Below are 17,783 nucleotides of genomic sequence, written 5' to 3' on the forward strand. Positions count from 1 at the left end.
TTTCTTCCGGTTTTTAATTCCTGATTGTAAAAGACCTCATGTACCTCCTTCTAGGCTTCCTCCCTGTTAGTGCTGTCCTTGTTTCATATCCAGTTATGCATTAATCAATCTAAATCTCATTCTCAAATTATGGCTCTTTATTTTATCATTCTGTAGTCTATAGCTGCAAATTGACATTTTTGAGCTTCACATTGATCTATCATTTTGCTTTTCTTTTTTTCGTGTAAGAATTCATTCTTCATTCGGCGTTTGATATTCTTTCTGAGTTCTGAACACTCTCTATATAATGAAAAGTGTTCTCCTTCGAGCTTTAGATTTATTGTATCTTTCGTGTAGTCTTCAGTAGTGAAATAAAACCTTAAAACAAATAAGCAAATATATTTTCGAATGTCTTTTTAACACCAAAAAATGTGTGAAAATTCAAATAATTATTTAATTTAGCAAGTTACACACTTACGTTAGACATGTACATTAAAGCGTTTTAATGTTTCAGTGCAACACATACAAACGGATACATTCTAAATCTTTGCTGGATGATGCAATTTACAGTGAAAAATACCAAAATTTTTTGTACACATTTCTTAAAGTTCTTGGAAGCGAAAAGCATGTTCTTACAGTAAGGGTTTTATTCACAGCTCCATTGCCATGGGCCTCACAAGGAGATTGTGACGAATAGGTGTAATAGGTAGTACCAGTCAAGCTCTATCAAAGGATTCTGTTATTTTGGCTCTAACGCCTCAGGAAGTTGGACAAAAGGGACAGCAAAGGTAAGGGGGTTATTGGAAATTTAGAGAAACAGGTTTTAGGAATGAAATTAATATACGAATAAGATCAGTGTGGAACCGCATTTAGCATATGTGAAAAGCATCCGTAGAAGATAGGGCTAAGCTAAGATATCGGCATAGGTCCCGGGTCGAAGATTTGTCCAAAACCAGATATCTCGAAAGAAAACGTATGTGTACTACAGAATCTTTCAATAGCTTGCATATGGCATGCAATTTGTTTCAAAGAAACTTCAGGACACAGAGTGAAACTAATGAGAGATCATTCTTCACTAATGGTTCCATTTTAACTAATTGGGAAGCTTGCCCAATCAGAAAGCTATCAAACGAAGACTTGGTTGGTAGATTCTTTAAAGAAACTTGAATCTATACTAACTAATGCAAACAAATATAAACAAACTGCTTTCTATGAATAAACCCCTTTCTTAAGTACTTGCTTTGGTTGTATTAATGATAGACCACTGAATGACACAACATATACACATGTTCGCAACACACTAAACCCACTATAACTTTGTTTATCACAACCTTGGATCAATTCTTGTAGAATCCATGTTTCTTACAGAGTAACTAATATAAATGCTCAACAAGTCCTACCCTGTCTAAAGTGATATTGAACTTAAAAAAATAATATACATATAATTAACAAAGTCTTTAATGAAGTTAACATGAAGATGATACTGTCGGTCGAAGCTCAACCACTGTGAAATCTGTTTTATTTCCTTCTTGGTCCTCAAGGATTGTGTCCTTATAACAGTAACTGAAGCTGAAAATAAATAAATAAATAAATAAATAAATAAATAAATAAATAAATAAATAAATAAATAAATAAATAAATAAATAAAAGATTACCTGCGAACAAGGTGGCAAATAGCGATTTCTTTAAAATTAAGAATAGAAGTGTAATTATAGAAGAATCTATAAATTGAATTCACTTCACAAGTGATTCGATATTAATCGATTTTAAATAATCAGAAATGCTATCACATACAGGGGACTCTTGATTTAACCTTTGTGCTCTTATTTTTTTTCAGGATACTTTCCGGTCGGTGACGTCACATGGAGGTATCGCCAAGGATTTTATAAAATAGAGGATTTGCCAATACCAGAAACCGTGAAGTCATACGTACCCTATGATTGGTGAAAGGTTATTCCGGGTAATTTCTTCTTACTCCTATATGTACGCCCATACGTACAGCATGTAACCATTGTATAGTAAAAATCTGAAACAACTACTTCAATAAAAATAAACGACAAACATACTACATGTCAACATGTGAAGATCGTAATTTTTTGAGCCATCATATATATATGTCGATCATTCAGTTACCTAATAGGATGAAGATACAAATGGGCAGATCCTCTATTTTATAACATCCTTGGGTATCACGAAATATCGTCCAACAGAACAAGTGAAATACTGCATATGCAATTACGCTAGTTGGTATACTGTTTCAAGATGGGTAAAACTTCCTCCACAAGACGTCACAGACAGAGAGCCAATCAGAACGCTAAACATGAAATGGGACTACCTGTTACTTTATATACCGTGTATCACATAGGTTTCTTTTAAAATTACTAGTAGGCTTAACTTTATTCTTTACTTAGATTTTTTTCTAAGTCTTAATTAAGAATAGAATGTTTTTTACCGGAAGATATTTATAATTTGTCATGTCAAATAACAAAGATTGTTGTTAGGATTACGATTAGGCGTAGGAATTAGATTTCTGGGCTTCCGGGTGCTATCCTCATGTTAGCTCGTCACATATGAGGGATGGTTCGGGTACAAAACTTCGCAGACCAAAAGCTCACCTGACAAGAACCTCGCCACCCAAAACCTCGCGGCCCAAAATCTCGCCGTTCCGAAACCTTACGATCCTCATCTCGCGAAACAGAATCTCGCCTGGCCTAAACTACGTTAGACGTAATCTCGCCTGGGAAGAAATGTCGTCAGTATAAAACCTCGTTACGACGACTTTTTCGATGTAGAATGTTCTATATATTGCTACTAGCAGCGTTCACCCCGCTTCGCTGCGGTCACCCCGGAACGCAATAAACTTTGTTACTTAGATAATTTTTACTTTTTCGCTTTCAAGTGATATGATAAAAACCATAGAAGATTGCAGTAAATCTTAACATTATATCGCCTGTCATTTATGTTAACCCGCCCCGCTTCGCTGCGGTCATCCCGGTGCTGGCATATTGTAAAAGTGTCTGTAAAAATAAGCAAATCAATTAAAAAATTTTAAACAGAAGATTCAAGCTATTTTCCGCTGTATATCGCCTGTCATTTATGTTAACCCGCCGAGTGACACGGTCATGCGGGTTGCATATAAATACGTTTATTTTTACCTATGATGAACTAATAACAAAGGATTTGTACGTTATGGACACCTGAATGGTCAATTATCTCAAGACACTGGTAATTAAAAATTAAAGTGATATGATAAAAACCATCTAGGGTCCAAATCCTAATAACCCCCCAAAAATGAAAGAAATTGGTTCAGCCGTATTAGCGTGATGAGCGGACAAAAAATTGTACGTTCTCTTTTATATATATAGATATGTATATATTTAGTAATGATACGTAATTACATTAAAATAATGACAAGAAAAATTATCACGCGTGCTTTGGAAATATATATATATATATATATATATATATATATATATATATATATATATATATATGAAAATGACTATGTTTGTGGCATCATATCTCTCGTGTGTTGTAATTGAATGCTCCCTTAGGCCTGCAATCTAGTGAAAAACAGTTTTTTCTTTTCTGTCAGTAAGGTGCTGTCACCTAAGGAGAAATAATAGAACTAACTCATGCTTTGCATCCACTAACAAACTTCATCATCTCCAGGATTAATACGTCATCTTAATAAGGTATAAATTTTCATGACATGCACATGAATGTCACTGGTACGCAAGGAGTTAAAACAATGCATAATACATGTATTTCTTCTCTTTGCTCTATCTGGGTTATGCATTACCAACTAGTATTGTTGATAGTCTATGAAACAAGGCAAGTAATCACATCGTTAAATATATTGTATTAATTTTTAAATCGTACCGAATTTCATTCGGGTGAATTTGTTTTTTATTTTCTTAAACATGTGATCTTATTCTTTGTAGAAAAAGAATCGTAATATTATTCTTTTCTTAATTAATGTTTCAAGAACCTACATAAACTATAATTACTTATAGAAGATACATATAGTTATTGTTGTAAAGAAGACACATATCGAGTAACTTGACTTTTTTAAAACGTATAACATTATTAAGAAATAAGTTATTGAGTTCTGCAACTTGTAAGAACATAACATCATTCATTGCTTGACCGATGTACAATTTTGAAATGAAAATGGATCATATTCTTCAGTTTAAAGTCCCCCGTTTACACCCGTTAGGCTAAGGGAGATGGACCATTAAGGAAAAGTAGTGAAATACCATTTGGGAGGAAACGGGAGTGCCTAGAGAAAACTCACAGGCACGATATTGTCCACCACAAACGTACTTGGAAGGGGATTGAACCCTGGACACCACAATCTGAGGTAAGTAGTCTAACACTGTGCCACCATGTTCCCATATAAAATTTTGCGTACACTACTATAAATAGCAGAAGTTTACCTTCCAGAAGCCATCAAACCTTAGGTACCTTATTATATGCCACTTTTCTCTATATATATTGGCATAGCTACTTATAAAAATACCAGAGGTCGCGGTAACTCAGTGGCAGAGCGTTCAACTCTGGTGCCGGACGTTCCTGGTTCGATAACAGCTCACATCAAGTGAACTTTGTGGTGGACAAACACCATTCGCGAGCGGTTTTCTTGGGGTTCTCCCGTTTCCTCCCCCTTATTCATACCACCATTTTGGAAATACATTCCTTCCATCAAAATGAGGAAAAAGTCCATATTGGCCTGTGGTCGGAAGTGCATAGTTTGGTGGCTGTAGGATGCCCAAAACGTTAAAAAATGAACTTTAAAAGTTCATAGTTCCACTGCTATAGGACGGATCACAGTCTCTTCAAAAGATGACTAAAAACCCTGTAAGTGAACTATCCAAATATCTATCTGTCATAACCTCCGCTACTTGATAAATCAATTTTAGATAGACTGTTTGGAAGCACTTGATCACTTTCCATCTACCTCTCTAAAATTGGTGTGAAAGTACTGGAGCATTCTAAAGCACAGTTATTTGGATAATTTACATACAAGTTCCTCAGTGATGTCTTGACCCAACTACGATAGATCCCATAGTAGTAGAGCTATGAACTTTTAAGGTCCAGTTACTTCACGTTTTCTGCAACCTATAACTCCGAAACTATCCACTTTTGAGCACAGGCCCATATGAACATTTTTTTTTTTCTTATTTTGATGTGAGGTACGTATCTGTTTCCAAAATATTCTGACACATTTCTGTAACACCCTGTATACAGTTCTTTCTTTCGTACGAAAAGTATGTTTATTCGGAACACTTATACGGAAAGTACGTATAAAACATACATTATCAGTTATACGTTTGCTGCTGGATGTTACATAGGCAGTGGCGTATTTACGGGGTGGCTTCCGGGCTTAAGCCCCCCTCGAAATCTTACTTACTATAGTAAAGTATATGAAATATCTTGCAGAATTTTCACATTTTCAGGCAAAGCGCCTTCCCCCCCCAAAAGCTAGCAAAGCCCCTCCCGAAACAAAATCGTAAATACGCCACTGTACATAGGTATGTAAAGTCCAAACACTACGGGATTTACGTATATAACCTAGTTTTTTTTACGTACTACAGGTTACAAAGTTTTTTTCTCAGTGTGCTCATTATTCGCAAGACTCAATAGTATGTAACCTGCAAGACAATAGAGTAATTTAGGTTTTATTTAACTATATTCTAAGATTATATTTTTTGAATGTCCAGAATGTGTGACCCGCTCACCCCGTCATGAGTTGAGAATCGAAAAGAACTGCTCCGTACCCCATTAAATCTGGCAAAGACCTGTCTGTGTACAAAATTTAGTGGCTCTAGGCGACTCCTTTCTATGTAAAAAATTATGTAGTTCTAGGTGACTCCTTTCTACGTCAAAAATGTTGTAGCTCTAGGTGACTCTTTTATTCGTAAAAACTTATGTAGCTCTAGGTGACTCTTTTATTCGTAAAAACTTATGTAGCTCTAGGGGTGATTTCTTTCTATATGAACCATTTTGTAGCTCTAGGCGAATACTTTTCTATGTGAAAAATGTTGTAGCTCTAGGTGACTTTATTCTATGTAAAACGTTTTGTAGCACTAGGTGACTCCTTTCTTTGTGAGAAATTATATATATATGTAGGTGACTCCTTTCTATGTGAAAATTTTGGAGTTCTAAGTAACTCTTTCCTATGTGAAAAATTTCGTAACTCTAGGTGACTCCTTTCTTTGCAAAAACTTTGGTAGCTCTGGGCGACTCTTTTATTGCAAAAATCTGATCAAACACACACACACAATAGTATATATATATATATATATATATTAGTGTAGAAGAAAATATTATTTACTCCCTTTTATGATCCGCCTGCTTACAGCCCATATTCATAGAACATTAACAAACTATTTAAACCAATTTTTCAAAAGCAATGGTATGTTAGTTTTAACTTTTTTTTGGTAAACTGAAATATAGCTAATATTTACCTGTTTCCTTTATAATCCATAACAACTAATTTATCGAAGAATATATTGCTGAGTCCTCTTCGAACTGCGCTTCGATGCGGGGTGAATACTATATGTGCTGCAACACTGTTCGTGTCTGCCAGAAATCCAAACTCAACTGCTGCCATGGCCGAGATCACATCTCCTCCATCGACAATATCTCCAAATCTGTGAAAATATTCACAAGAGTCATTAATATAGCAAAACTGAATGATAGCAAACCCACTTCTGAATTACCATCATGATCAATGTGGCAATTTATCAACCAGTAAATTACTTTCACATTTTAGTGAAAATTATGTATGGCTAAAGATAAGACACACAATATGCAAGTATTGTGGTTCGTGTCAAATTTGACAGAAAGGAAATCCACCCGTGTGATACCGTTTTATGCAAGAGGAATGCACTTTGTAGTAACAAATAGATCCAGAAAGTTTATCTGAATTGATTTTTGCAGGCCTCATAGTAAAAGGTAGTTATGTTTACCAATAAATCTTTGTATTTTAGATATATTTTTTAAAAAAGCAGTAAAGCTTAGATACGAATGTAAACGCTCTACACACGTGTCACTACCTAGAAGTTAACAGATTGTTTGAAACTATGCTCTATTGTAATTTAGAATTAATTCCGACTGATAGAGGTTCATAGTTCAGCTCTAAGTAGTGTAAGAACCATATACAAAATTTAGGAGTGAAACATATAATGAGTAGTATGTATTTTCTACAGGGAGAAGTGGTAGAAACTGCTGTCAAACCAACAGTGTGTATCTTGAAAAAATGCACGTATAGGAATCATTGCAATTAGCAAAAACTCTTGGACAAAGTTGTACGATGTTTAAATTCATCGAAACATCTAAGCTCAGAATTTACACCCTATGAGATCCATCTGGAAATATCAGAATCTAGTGATATTTCAAAACTGTTTAAAATCCCAGATGTAGAGAATAAGAAGCCAATGAGCTATTACATTGACATAGCTCAACAGAATTTGAAGAAAAAGGCACTTTCAAGAAAAGCATATTCGGATAAGCACCACAAACAGATCGAATATAACGTAGGAGACCTTGCCTTAGTCCTCTAAATCAGATGCTCTAACAGGAGTATCAAAGACACTCATATTATTTTATGGAGGAGCATGGAAAGCGATAAGCAAGAATAACTACACTTTGACAGACTCAGACAGATATGACCGTCTTGAAGACATACAAGACAATAATAGGAAGAGGAATAAGATGAAATGAAATGTTTGAGTTTTACGTCCCACGCTTATGCCGTTTAGGCTAAAGGAGAAATGAATGAAATGGTAGAATGAAGAAAGTGGGAGGAAACATGAGAACCCCGAGAAAACTCACGCACACGGTGTTTGTCCACCACAAAGTTCACTTGGCGGGAGCAGGGTTTGAACCCGGGGCCCCAAGCACCAAAGATGTACGCTCTACCACTGAGCCCCCGCGGCCCCCGATGAAATAAGGAGAAATGGGAAAGAGTTCAAGCTAGAGAAGAAAAGAAGTTGTAGTACATATATATTACCTTGGATAAGAATATAAATAATATAATGTATGAATCTTAAATACTTTTTAAGTTAAGAAATTAAAGGAAAACTTCTAATTTCTAGTATATATTTACATTCTATCATTTTAAAAGATCTTTACATAAGTAGTTAATTTAACATCTTATCACTGTAACCTTAAAATGTGTGAGTAATATATTACTGTAATAATCTTTCTAGAATGTTGATACATCCAGGGCCAGATTTACTATTTTGGCGCCCCTAGGCCCAATAATTTTTTCCGCCCCCTAGTCTCGTTAAAATTACTTTTCTAAAAATCTTTATTAAAAAAAATATATCAGGCCTATATGTTAATTGGTTAAACACCACTCCACGATGCAATTTTATCATTGCAAGTTTTTTGAGGAGTTTACTTGGTTCTGGGCTTAACAAAATACCGTTAATGTATTAACAAAAGATTGGTGAATAACTTTGGTTTTGTTCAATTTAGACATTTAGGCAAATAAATAAAAGAAACTCTGTAATACATTATAAAATAGTTTTAATCTCAGAAACACAGCTTACATGAAGTATTTTGATAACGTGACACAAAAACTGTGTTTTAAAGTAAAACTAGATATTTTGTATGTACAAATAGTAAATTGTACTAGTATAAAAAATAACATTTTTTCCGTTCGATTACGAGATTGCCGCTCAACGACATCCCTACAGCCAGTTCTCCCGTGCTTGAGATCAATGTTGTAACGAAGTTGATGCATAATGTTGAAAAATAGTTTAACTTTACCAACAATTATTTGTTCCAATGAACTTCAAAATCAGAATGCTTTAGTAGCCTGATTTTTAAAATCAATTCAAAAATTATGTTGTTATGGCTATTTATTTTTATTTCTAGATATTATTTTTTCTCTCGGCCGTGCGCCCCTGGGAGCTTGCGCCCATAGGCCCGGGCCTACTGAGCCTATTGGGAAATCCGGGCCTGGATACATCCCTCAAAGAGGGATTTGTTACATGCATTGCGATTTTGTGACACACATTTTGACACTATGTTTTCTTATCAATATCTAAATTCTCTTGTATATTTTTTTACATTTTGCATATCAATATGTAGATTCCCAGGTAAATTTTTACATTTTCATATCTGATCTCATTATAGTTAACAAATATATGATATTTTATTAAGTGTAGGTATTTGTAAGAAATAATACATTTTTTTATAATATTCAAGAATCGATAGATATCCCATTTTATTCTGAAGAAATTATTATTGGAAATTGAAGAAATTTTCTATGAAGAACAGAGAAGTTAACTAAAACTTCAGAACTCAGAAGTCGATGACCCAAACTGGTGACTATATATATCCATATCCCGTTTATTAGCATCTTCATGGGTAACGGTGGATATCTAATAATTCATGTCTCATAATCCCATACATGGAAAACTGGTCCCTTCAACCACCAGTATAGATATTTTATTCATAAAAGCAAGCTTCATGTCATCTTCTTTACGCCCTTTAGAAGAGTTCTTATGTGCTAATATTTTACAATAAAATTGAGAGTATTTACTGTTTTAAAAAATCATTTTAAAAATTCGAATTTGTAGAATCGCGGAACGAACTAATCTAGTTTCTTTATTTTAAAGGAAAAATATCTTGGAATTCGAAGAGGGTTCTGAAACGGATTAAGAACGTAATGCAAGGTATCACTACGCACAGGCGCACACTCAGAAATTTTATTGGGAGGTGTTCAAGCTCTCGAAGGGGGGGGGGGTTCAATACCACAAGCTACTATGTCTATGTACAAGGGATGTTCCGAAAGTAAGTTTCGTAATTTTTTCACACGGAAACTTATTGCCAAACACAAAATACACCATGGCATCATGAACTATACACATTGCACTAGTTTTCGACATAGTCGCTACCGATATTGAGACATTCGTAATAATGTGCAATCAGTTTGAAGAAACCACTCAGGTAAAACTCGGTGTCTTGCGATGCACGGAATAGTCGCACATCCTACTTCTTCTCAGCATTGTTTTGAAAGTGTCGTCCCGAGAGTCCTGTACTCTAGCAATGTTGTTTTCATTCATGGATGTGGAGGGACACCCACTTCGACCTTCATCTTCCACACTTTACTTCCTTTACTGAACATTCAACACCAGCTATCAATTCGACAAGGCATTAACTCGTGACCACACACGATCTATGGGCCTTCGTGAATGACAGATACACTAGTCCCACGTGCCCATTCATATCGGATAATACAAGAAAGTTATAAAATAGAGGATCTCCTCATATGTATCTTCATCCTATTAAATCAGTTAAGCCAAAAAACAACCGAACATCGGCACGTCTGATTGGCTACTATCGTTTCCGCCATCTGATTGGTTACTTTCGTTTCCGCCGTGATTGTTGGCTCAAAACATTGCGATATTATTGGGCGGAGTGGGTAGAGTAGGGGTGGCGAAACTGTGACGTATGACTTCAAGATTTTGTTGTAGGGAAGATCCTGTATTTTATAACATCCTTGAGATAACAGCACGCCTTTCCATTGCTGGTCAAGCCTGTCTGCCATCGTGATTTGTGCTCGAATAACTTTGGGCACGCCGGTCTGCTGCTACTCTCCTCTTCGGCGCTCTGCTCATGGTTATCCCACCTCCGCTGATCTTTTATCCGTCGTTGAACCAGCAACAAATGTGGTTTCTTATGGCGATTGTTTCTTTCACCTCTTGTGAATCTTCTCGTTTAGAAAAGTGACGAAACTTACTTTCGGAACTTCTCTCGTAGTATTGAACGGGTATTATTCTGCATCCGTAAAGACAATAAGTAATTGTAAAGTAATTACCGCTATATTCTCAGAAAAAAAATGATAAAACTAAATTATTTTTTAAAGAGAAATAGTACAGATGAAGTGTAAGATCAAATTATCATTCTACATCAGTCGTTTCTTTCTTTTAATAAAGTATAATTTTATTGAGAAAGTGCACAAATGTATGTTGAATTAGGATGTTTTGAGGAGGTCCGGATCTGATGGATCTCCCGAGGGTACGCCCCTGACTGCTCAGTGAACTCTAGGATCACGAACTTAATCCGTTCCGTAGCGCCGTTGGCGAACCGAAATAACATTTTGCATTGAAATTAATTAACTCGTTTTAACCGCAGAAACATGATACCATTTTTAACATCGCTACATATTTTTTTGCATGGTATTGTTTTTCTGTGACGAAAATTATAGAATGAAAATGTCATTATCCTTAATTAATCTTAATTGTCCTTAATTAGCTACGCTGAGATCTAAAATAATACAAAAAATAACAAAGAAAAGGGAACAAAAAGAGCAGAAAGTAAAACTTTTGAACACTACTGACAAGAAATGTTTATAACAAATGTGCAAAAGCACTTCTGAGTATGTTGGATTATGTCGCAAAAAGAGAGTTTCGTGAATCACGGGTTTACTCTACTTTAGTGGTGGAGCGGGTCATGAAGTTCATATCTAGCCAGAGACAGTCAGACACATGATCCATCACACTTATTCACCTTGACAGATCCATGACCCAGTCTGACCCAGATATATCTAACCCGGAGTGACTCACAATCAGTACGGCCTGTAGACGACGAAATATCGTAATTTATGTGCGTATATGTGAGAGGTTGATAAGACGATTCTATCAAATATGACTCTCTCCTCTATGTTCCTTTCTTCTCACTAAATCTGTGATTTTCTTTCTAACTTGTTGCTTGAGTCTGCATGTGTGAAACCATTGCGCTAAAAGATAACTACAAGGTTTATTAGAGTATAAACGTGCCAATATGTTTATTATTGATGTATTCAAGTAGAATAAAAAAAGTTTGTCGTACGCAGTATACGAGTTTACTAATGTCAAATATTTGTCAGAATACAAGTACGGTATGTGCTCAATTAATTTCTAGAAAATAGTATTGAAAAGTGTGTTTTGTACTCAATAATCGATCACCAATTTTTGTTCAACTTTATCTTCCTGAAGACAGCTTCTGACTTGAAAATAAAACAATACAAAACGTAAAGAAACTAAAGTTCGTAAGTTAAATGTACATTAAACAAGATTAGATATTACTTACTCAGTATTTAAATCAAAAGTTGTACTTCGGCCCTTAGCATTGAGCACAAGTTGCAGTTTTCCTCTGGTGGTTAACGTTTTATGAGAAATATGCAGCATTGCTCTTATTTGATCTCCTGTGGATACAGTCAATGTAAATATATTAATTGAACACGTAGAATATTTACTTTGATTTGATACACAAAGCAAATATATTACTGGAACACATAAAGTATTACTATCAGTTCATGAGCTATGAGTATCGTACGTAAAGTAAATACATAATTGCATTACAGTGAGCGTTGCTCTCAGTTCATTACCTGTTGATATGATTCACAGTATAAATACATTAATTGAACACGTAGAACATTACAACTGATAACTTGTGAATACAATAAACTTAGTAAATAAATTATTTAAATAAATTAAGCATTGCCATCATTTTGTGATATTTATAATGCACAAAATAAAAGCATTATTGGAACATATAGAAAATTGCTGTCAGTTGATCAAACAGCTTTACTTTCAGTACCGTATATAATGTACAGGGCTGTAGCCATGGGGGGGGCCTTCGGGGCCAGCCCCCCCAAATGATTTCCTGCAACCCCCTAATGACCAGATGTTAAAACATCATCGTGAAATTACCTTGCTTCAGTCATTTAAAAATAACAAAGTTTACATATAATTAATAATTTACGGTAAAATAATATGGGAAAACAGTATTTTACCATACCGATCACAACGTGGTATGGTATTTCTTCCTTATAGCGATCCGAAAATAGTATGGTATACTTTTTGTGACAGCAGATTACACAATTTACGGCGATTTGTATTTGACAGTTTGAAGACAAACGTTTTGACAAGGTACTATAAATACTACCATATAACAATGGTACAAAACTAAATTGTAAGTACATTATATTATTTATATGCTGTAATTAGTTTTGAAAGAAAACTTTTTTTTTTTTTTTATCAGATGGAAAATTTGGTGAAAAACCATTTTTATTCAGTTTTTCAGTTTGGATTTCGTGTAAAACAGGAAGTGAGATAAAGCTGTTAATAAAATAATTATGTCCTTTTAGTCACGAATAATAAATTATGTGTCAGAAAATCTTGAATACATCAAGTGCAATTTAAAAAAAAAATCAGTTTTATGTATAAAAGTAACCAAGAAAGTTCTGTCGATTTTTGTGGAGGTCTGCGATAATTGGTCCTCACACCGTGAGTTGAATATGAATGGAGATGAGGCGAAAGTCAGTTCTTGATGTTTATATATCCAACATACTACCTGGTTGTGGCAGTTCAATTACATCGTGAACTTGCGTAAGGACAGACTAAACATGGAACCACCACACAGCGTAATAAGGCGTGTATGCTGTACGAGTTCAAACTGGGGTCAAACGCCGCAGCAGAATGGCGGAAGATATGCCAGGTCTTTGGTGAGGGTGTCGTGACTGAGCGGACAGTGCAGCGGTGGTTAACAAGTTTAAGGACGGTGACGAGACACTAGAAGACACGGCACGTGCCGGAAGACCAAGACATGTACAAAATGTAGATCTTCAGACAGCAATTGAGCCGAACAGTTGCCAGACATGTGAGGAACTGCACTACCCTCATGCCGTAAACGTCGCCAACATATAGTGGCCCACTTGCGGTGAATGTCGATCGTCGCTATAGCGACGCGTCCAAGAATTGCCGCTAGTGTCCCACTGGCGGTAGGGTTTCGTCGAGTCCAAACATATATCTCTAGTCGGGGTGTTGAAGTTACCACCGCGTAGCAGGGAGAACTTCGTTTTGGTCCGCGCTCCATAGATTCTTCGCGGAGAACCGCGAAGGCACCAACACGAACTATCGCCAGCCATCTACATGCGGCTATTATTATATATTATTTTTCCTGACGAATTGTTCCTAATGTAAGCTCCGAGAGTCAAAAATAACCTCTGCCTCAACATCATGAAGTGAAACATTTTGAGATAAGTGCGATAATTGTATGAATTTAGATGACAACTGTCGTCGATCTTTGGAAAGTGAGTATGCGAGAACTATGAAATAAAGTAAATAGACACGCGTCATATTGTTTCATAATTACATGGCGAACACATTTTATACAATCCCAAACAGTTATCGTCGAATATACACGGTTAAAGGAGCACTCTGATTGACCAAATTAAAAAGATCTTAACGATTTATTCCTTTATAAGCGACATTTCCTTCATCGCCTTCGTAGCGAAGTAGGAAGAACACTCGCCTAGTAATCATAAGGTTGGTGGTTCGGGTCGTAATTTTTTTGATACTTTTTTAGTGTTTTTTGATTCACCTTAATGTAAAGAAATCACACATATAGCCGATTTAACATATTTTGGGGGAGTAATTTTGTGGTTCATTAGCGTTTTGTCGCGTCTCTGCTGCTGATGGTATAATTTTCAAAACGGAAGAGGGGTCACTGGGGATCGTCACTGCGGCGCCGCCAATGTTTGGCGAAATGTTGCTAATTGCCCATTTGTGGTCCATAAACGTTTACGGCATAGGAACAATTCAGTGTGAGTGGCGAAACCATTCGGCAGCACCTTCATCAACTGAGGAAACACTAGAAGTTGGGTCGATGGGTCCCACATAACTTCACTCCGGATCAAAGGCAACGCAAGCAGACACCTGTGTTTCTTTGCTGTCTCGACTGAGGAAGGAGCCATTTCTGAATAGGGTGTCGGCATGTGATGGAAAGTGGGTCCTGTACGAAGTTCCACAGCGCCGTCTAGCACCATTATAATTGGTTAGCATCCCATGAACGGTTCCAAGACAGCCGAAACCAGCACTGCACCAGAAGAAAGTCCTCCTGTGTGATGATGAACTGCTCGCGGCATCGTGCATCGGGAACTGCAACCAGTTGGTCATAGAATCAATGCATCTGTGTACTGTCAGCAGTTGAGTCGTGTTCAAGAAAAACTTCTGCATCCCAAAGGGGTCCTTATGTTACAAAACAACGCTATGCCCCACGTGGCTAGGATGACCCGGGACACTATTTTACGCCTTGGATAGGAGACACTATTGCATTCGCCATACTCCCTGGAAATGGCACCGTCCGATTATCATCTGTTTCCTCCCTTGGACAATCACCTTAAAGGATGCCAGCTCAAATCCCTAGGACAGGTGCAAAATGCACTTGATACCTTCTTCGCTTCACGGCCCACCAACCTCTATCGCGACGGAATCCATGGCCTTCCAGAACGTTTGCAGAAGGTTGTCGATCTATTCTTGATCTTCCAGGTACGACTTAGGTGACATATGAATGTTTGGAGGTGGTGGGTGAAAATGAAATGAAATCTTTGAGTTTTACGTCCCACGGTTATGCCGGTTAGGCTAAAGGAGACGGTGATGATGATAAAGAATGAAATGGTGGAATGAAGAAAGTGGGAGGAAACGGGAGAACCCCGAGAAAACCCACGCACACGGTGTTTGTCCACGACAAAGTTCACTTGGTGGGGGCTGGGATCGAACCCGGGTCCCCAAATACCAGAGGTGAACGCTCTTCCACTGAGCCACCGCGGCCCAAAGGTGGTGGGTGAGAAAGCGATAGAACTTTTTTGGTTACTTTTATAGATCGGTTCTGTGTATTGAAATAGTTATGCACAAAGCTATAACGTTTGGTCCGGGGGCTGTAGTTCTTGGTTAAACATAATAAAAACTACCTGTGATATAATTTAAGATAATAATAATAATAATAATAATAATAATAATAATAATAATAATAATAATAATAATAATAATAATAATAATAATAATAATAATAATAATAATAATAAGCTAAAAACTGTTTTTAGTTTTCCGGAAGGAAACCAAAATTTTTCAGTTCTTTTTAGGCTTCAAAAACACTAGCTGCAACACTTTTTTTTTGTAGATTGTAGCTGGCCCCCCTTCAAAAACAACGGCCCCTCCTACAGAAACCTGCTGGCTACACCCCTGATAATGTACAAAGAAAACATATTATTCGAACACATAAGGAATTACTTTGTTTGGGGCATACGCAGAATTTCGTTAAGGAGTGTTGAATCATCCAAGTTCATATCTCTCCAGTACAGGAACATTTTTTAAATTCTTATCTTGATATCAATTAATTTATATTTTGCCATAATGTATTATAGAAAAAGGTTAAAACCCAGTAACTTCCCTCCTTGCGTACGCTTCTGCTTTCAGTTGGCGAACTGTGGATTTCACACACGAAATTACATAGAAAGCAAATACATTGTATGAGCGCATTTAGCAATAATGCTCGGAATATAATACACATAGTGAACACATTGTATAAACACGTAACGTACTAGCTTCACTTGATCACCTAGGGATAATACACAAAGTGTACACATTATTTGAACATGTACAACTTTTTTCTTGAATCAACTTTTTATGTTTTGCGTCCATCTCAGGGCCGGCTCTACCATATATGAAACACGTGCGTTTGCACTGGGCGACAAAATCTGCCACAACTACATTATTTAAAATACATATTTCTTATTTGAAACAGACTTCATGACGATGATAGTTAAACTTACTAAGCTGACCTTCTATTTGAATACTACATTCATAAATCATGTTTTGGGTCGCATAAGTTTAAGCTCACATGAACACTGCTAGAGCAAATGATGAAACAAATCCCAGCATGAATTGCTTCATTCTTGTAAAACACAAGAACACAATTCTCGAACAGTAGCGAACATCTGTTCCATTTAGTTAGTTATCACAGATTTTATATGAAAACTAGTCTTGTCTTTGTCACAAATAAGTTCCTTATCATTGAAGGTGGAAACAAGTTTTTTTTTTTTTTTTTTTTTTTTTTTTAATTTTCAACAGATGTAAAAGCAAAGTCAAGAAATAAAGGTAAAAGAGCACTGGAATTACAAACTGATATATTGAGATTGAAGCTCGATATTGAATTCTATTCTATATGACCATCTTTCCTCCGTAGATATGTTTGCTTTATCTTTCACTAGCATAATATATTATTATTTAAAGAAAAAAAGCAGAAAATATTGTATTTGCAGTGTTTAGGTCTTTCTGAGTGCAAGTGCGTTTTTCCTCACCTTCGTTATTCATGATAGGGGAGCATACTTAAAATCGTGGCTTTTCAGATTTGTTCTTTCTGGAGAAAGTGGGGAGGGCAGAAAATGATGCAATTCCATTCCACGGAGCGACAAATTACCTAGAACTGGCCCTGGTCCTTATATGACAACATCAAGGTCATAAAGAACGGGTCTTACTATTAACGTGGGATCGGATCTCCGACCGAGACTTGAATCCGATTCATTGGCCAGTTGCACAGACCAGCATGCAAGAACAACCCCTTACAGAACAAGCCATTCTCCACCATATCTCACCTCAAAGAGAGATCGATTAATAGGACCACGGCATTAAACTCGACTACGCCATTTACGTCTGTCTATGTGAGGCAGGGGGCGAATCCAGGGGGGGGGGCGATCGGGGCGATCGCTCCCCCCAGAAGAGGAAACTTTTTTACTTTATATATATAAATAAAATCCATCCCAGAGTTTGGAGCCCTTAAAAGTTGCATTATGACAACCCCCCTCCAGAAGTCGGTCCTGGATCCGCCCCTGATGTGAGGGGAAATTAAAATAAATATGAGAGTGACGAGGAAAGCCTTTAGGAAGAATAAATAAATATTTTATAGGTTTTTTAAAAACTAAAGATTTGCGAGAAGGTTTCATGCAATGTTTTGTGTGAAAT

At 36.4% G+C, this 17,783-nt stretch overlaps 1 protein-coding gene across 1 annotated transcript in view; it reads right to left on the bottom strand.

The window, feature by feature from the left end:
- Nucleotides 1-412: 412 nt before the first annotated feature.
- The window catches only part of LOC145672952 (lipase member H-like), a 69,333-nt gene continuing 51,962 nt past the window's right edge, over nucleotides 413-17,783 (bottom strand). Inside the window, exons 7-9 of the mRNA XM_081742203.1 lie at nucleotides 12,070-12,184; nucleotides 6,450-6,635; nucleotides 413-1,548 (exon numbers count right to left, since the gene is read on the bottom strand). Of these exons, the coding sequence (XP_081598329.1) occupies nucleotides 1,446-1,548; nucleotides 6,450-6,635; nucleotides 12,070-12,184 (404 nt within the window). The 3' untranslated portion in view covers nucleotides 413-1,445. The remainder of the gene's footprint in view (nucleotides 1,549-6,449; nucleotides 6,636-12,069; nucleotides 12,185-17,783) is intronic.

This window comes from Thermobia domestica, chromosome 16 (genome assembly GCF_964235325.1).
Source record: "Thermobia domestica chromosome 16, izTheDome1.hap1.1, whole genome shotgun sequence".
In the NCBI taxonomy this organism is placed as follows: domain Eukaryota; kingdom Metazoa; phylum Arthropoda; class Insecta; order Zygentoma; family Lepismatidae; genus Thermobia; species Thermobia domestica.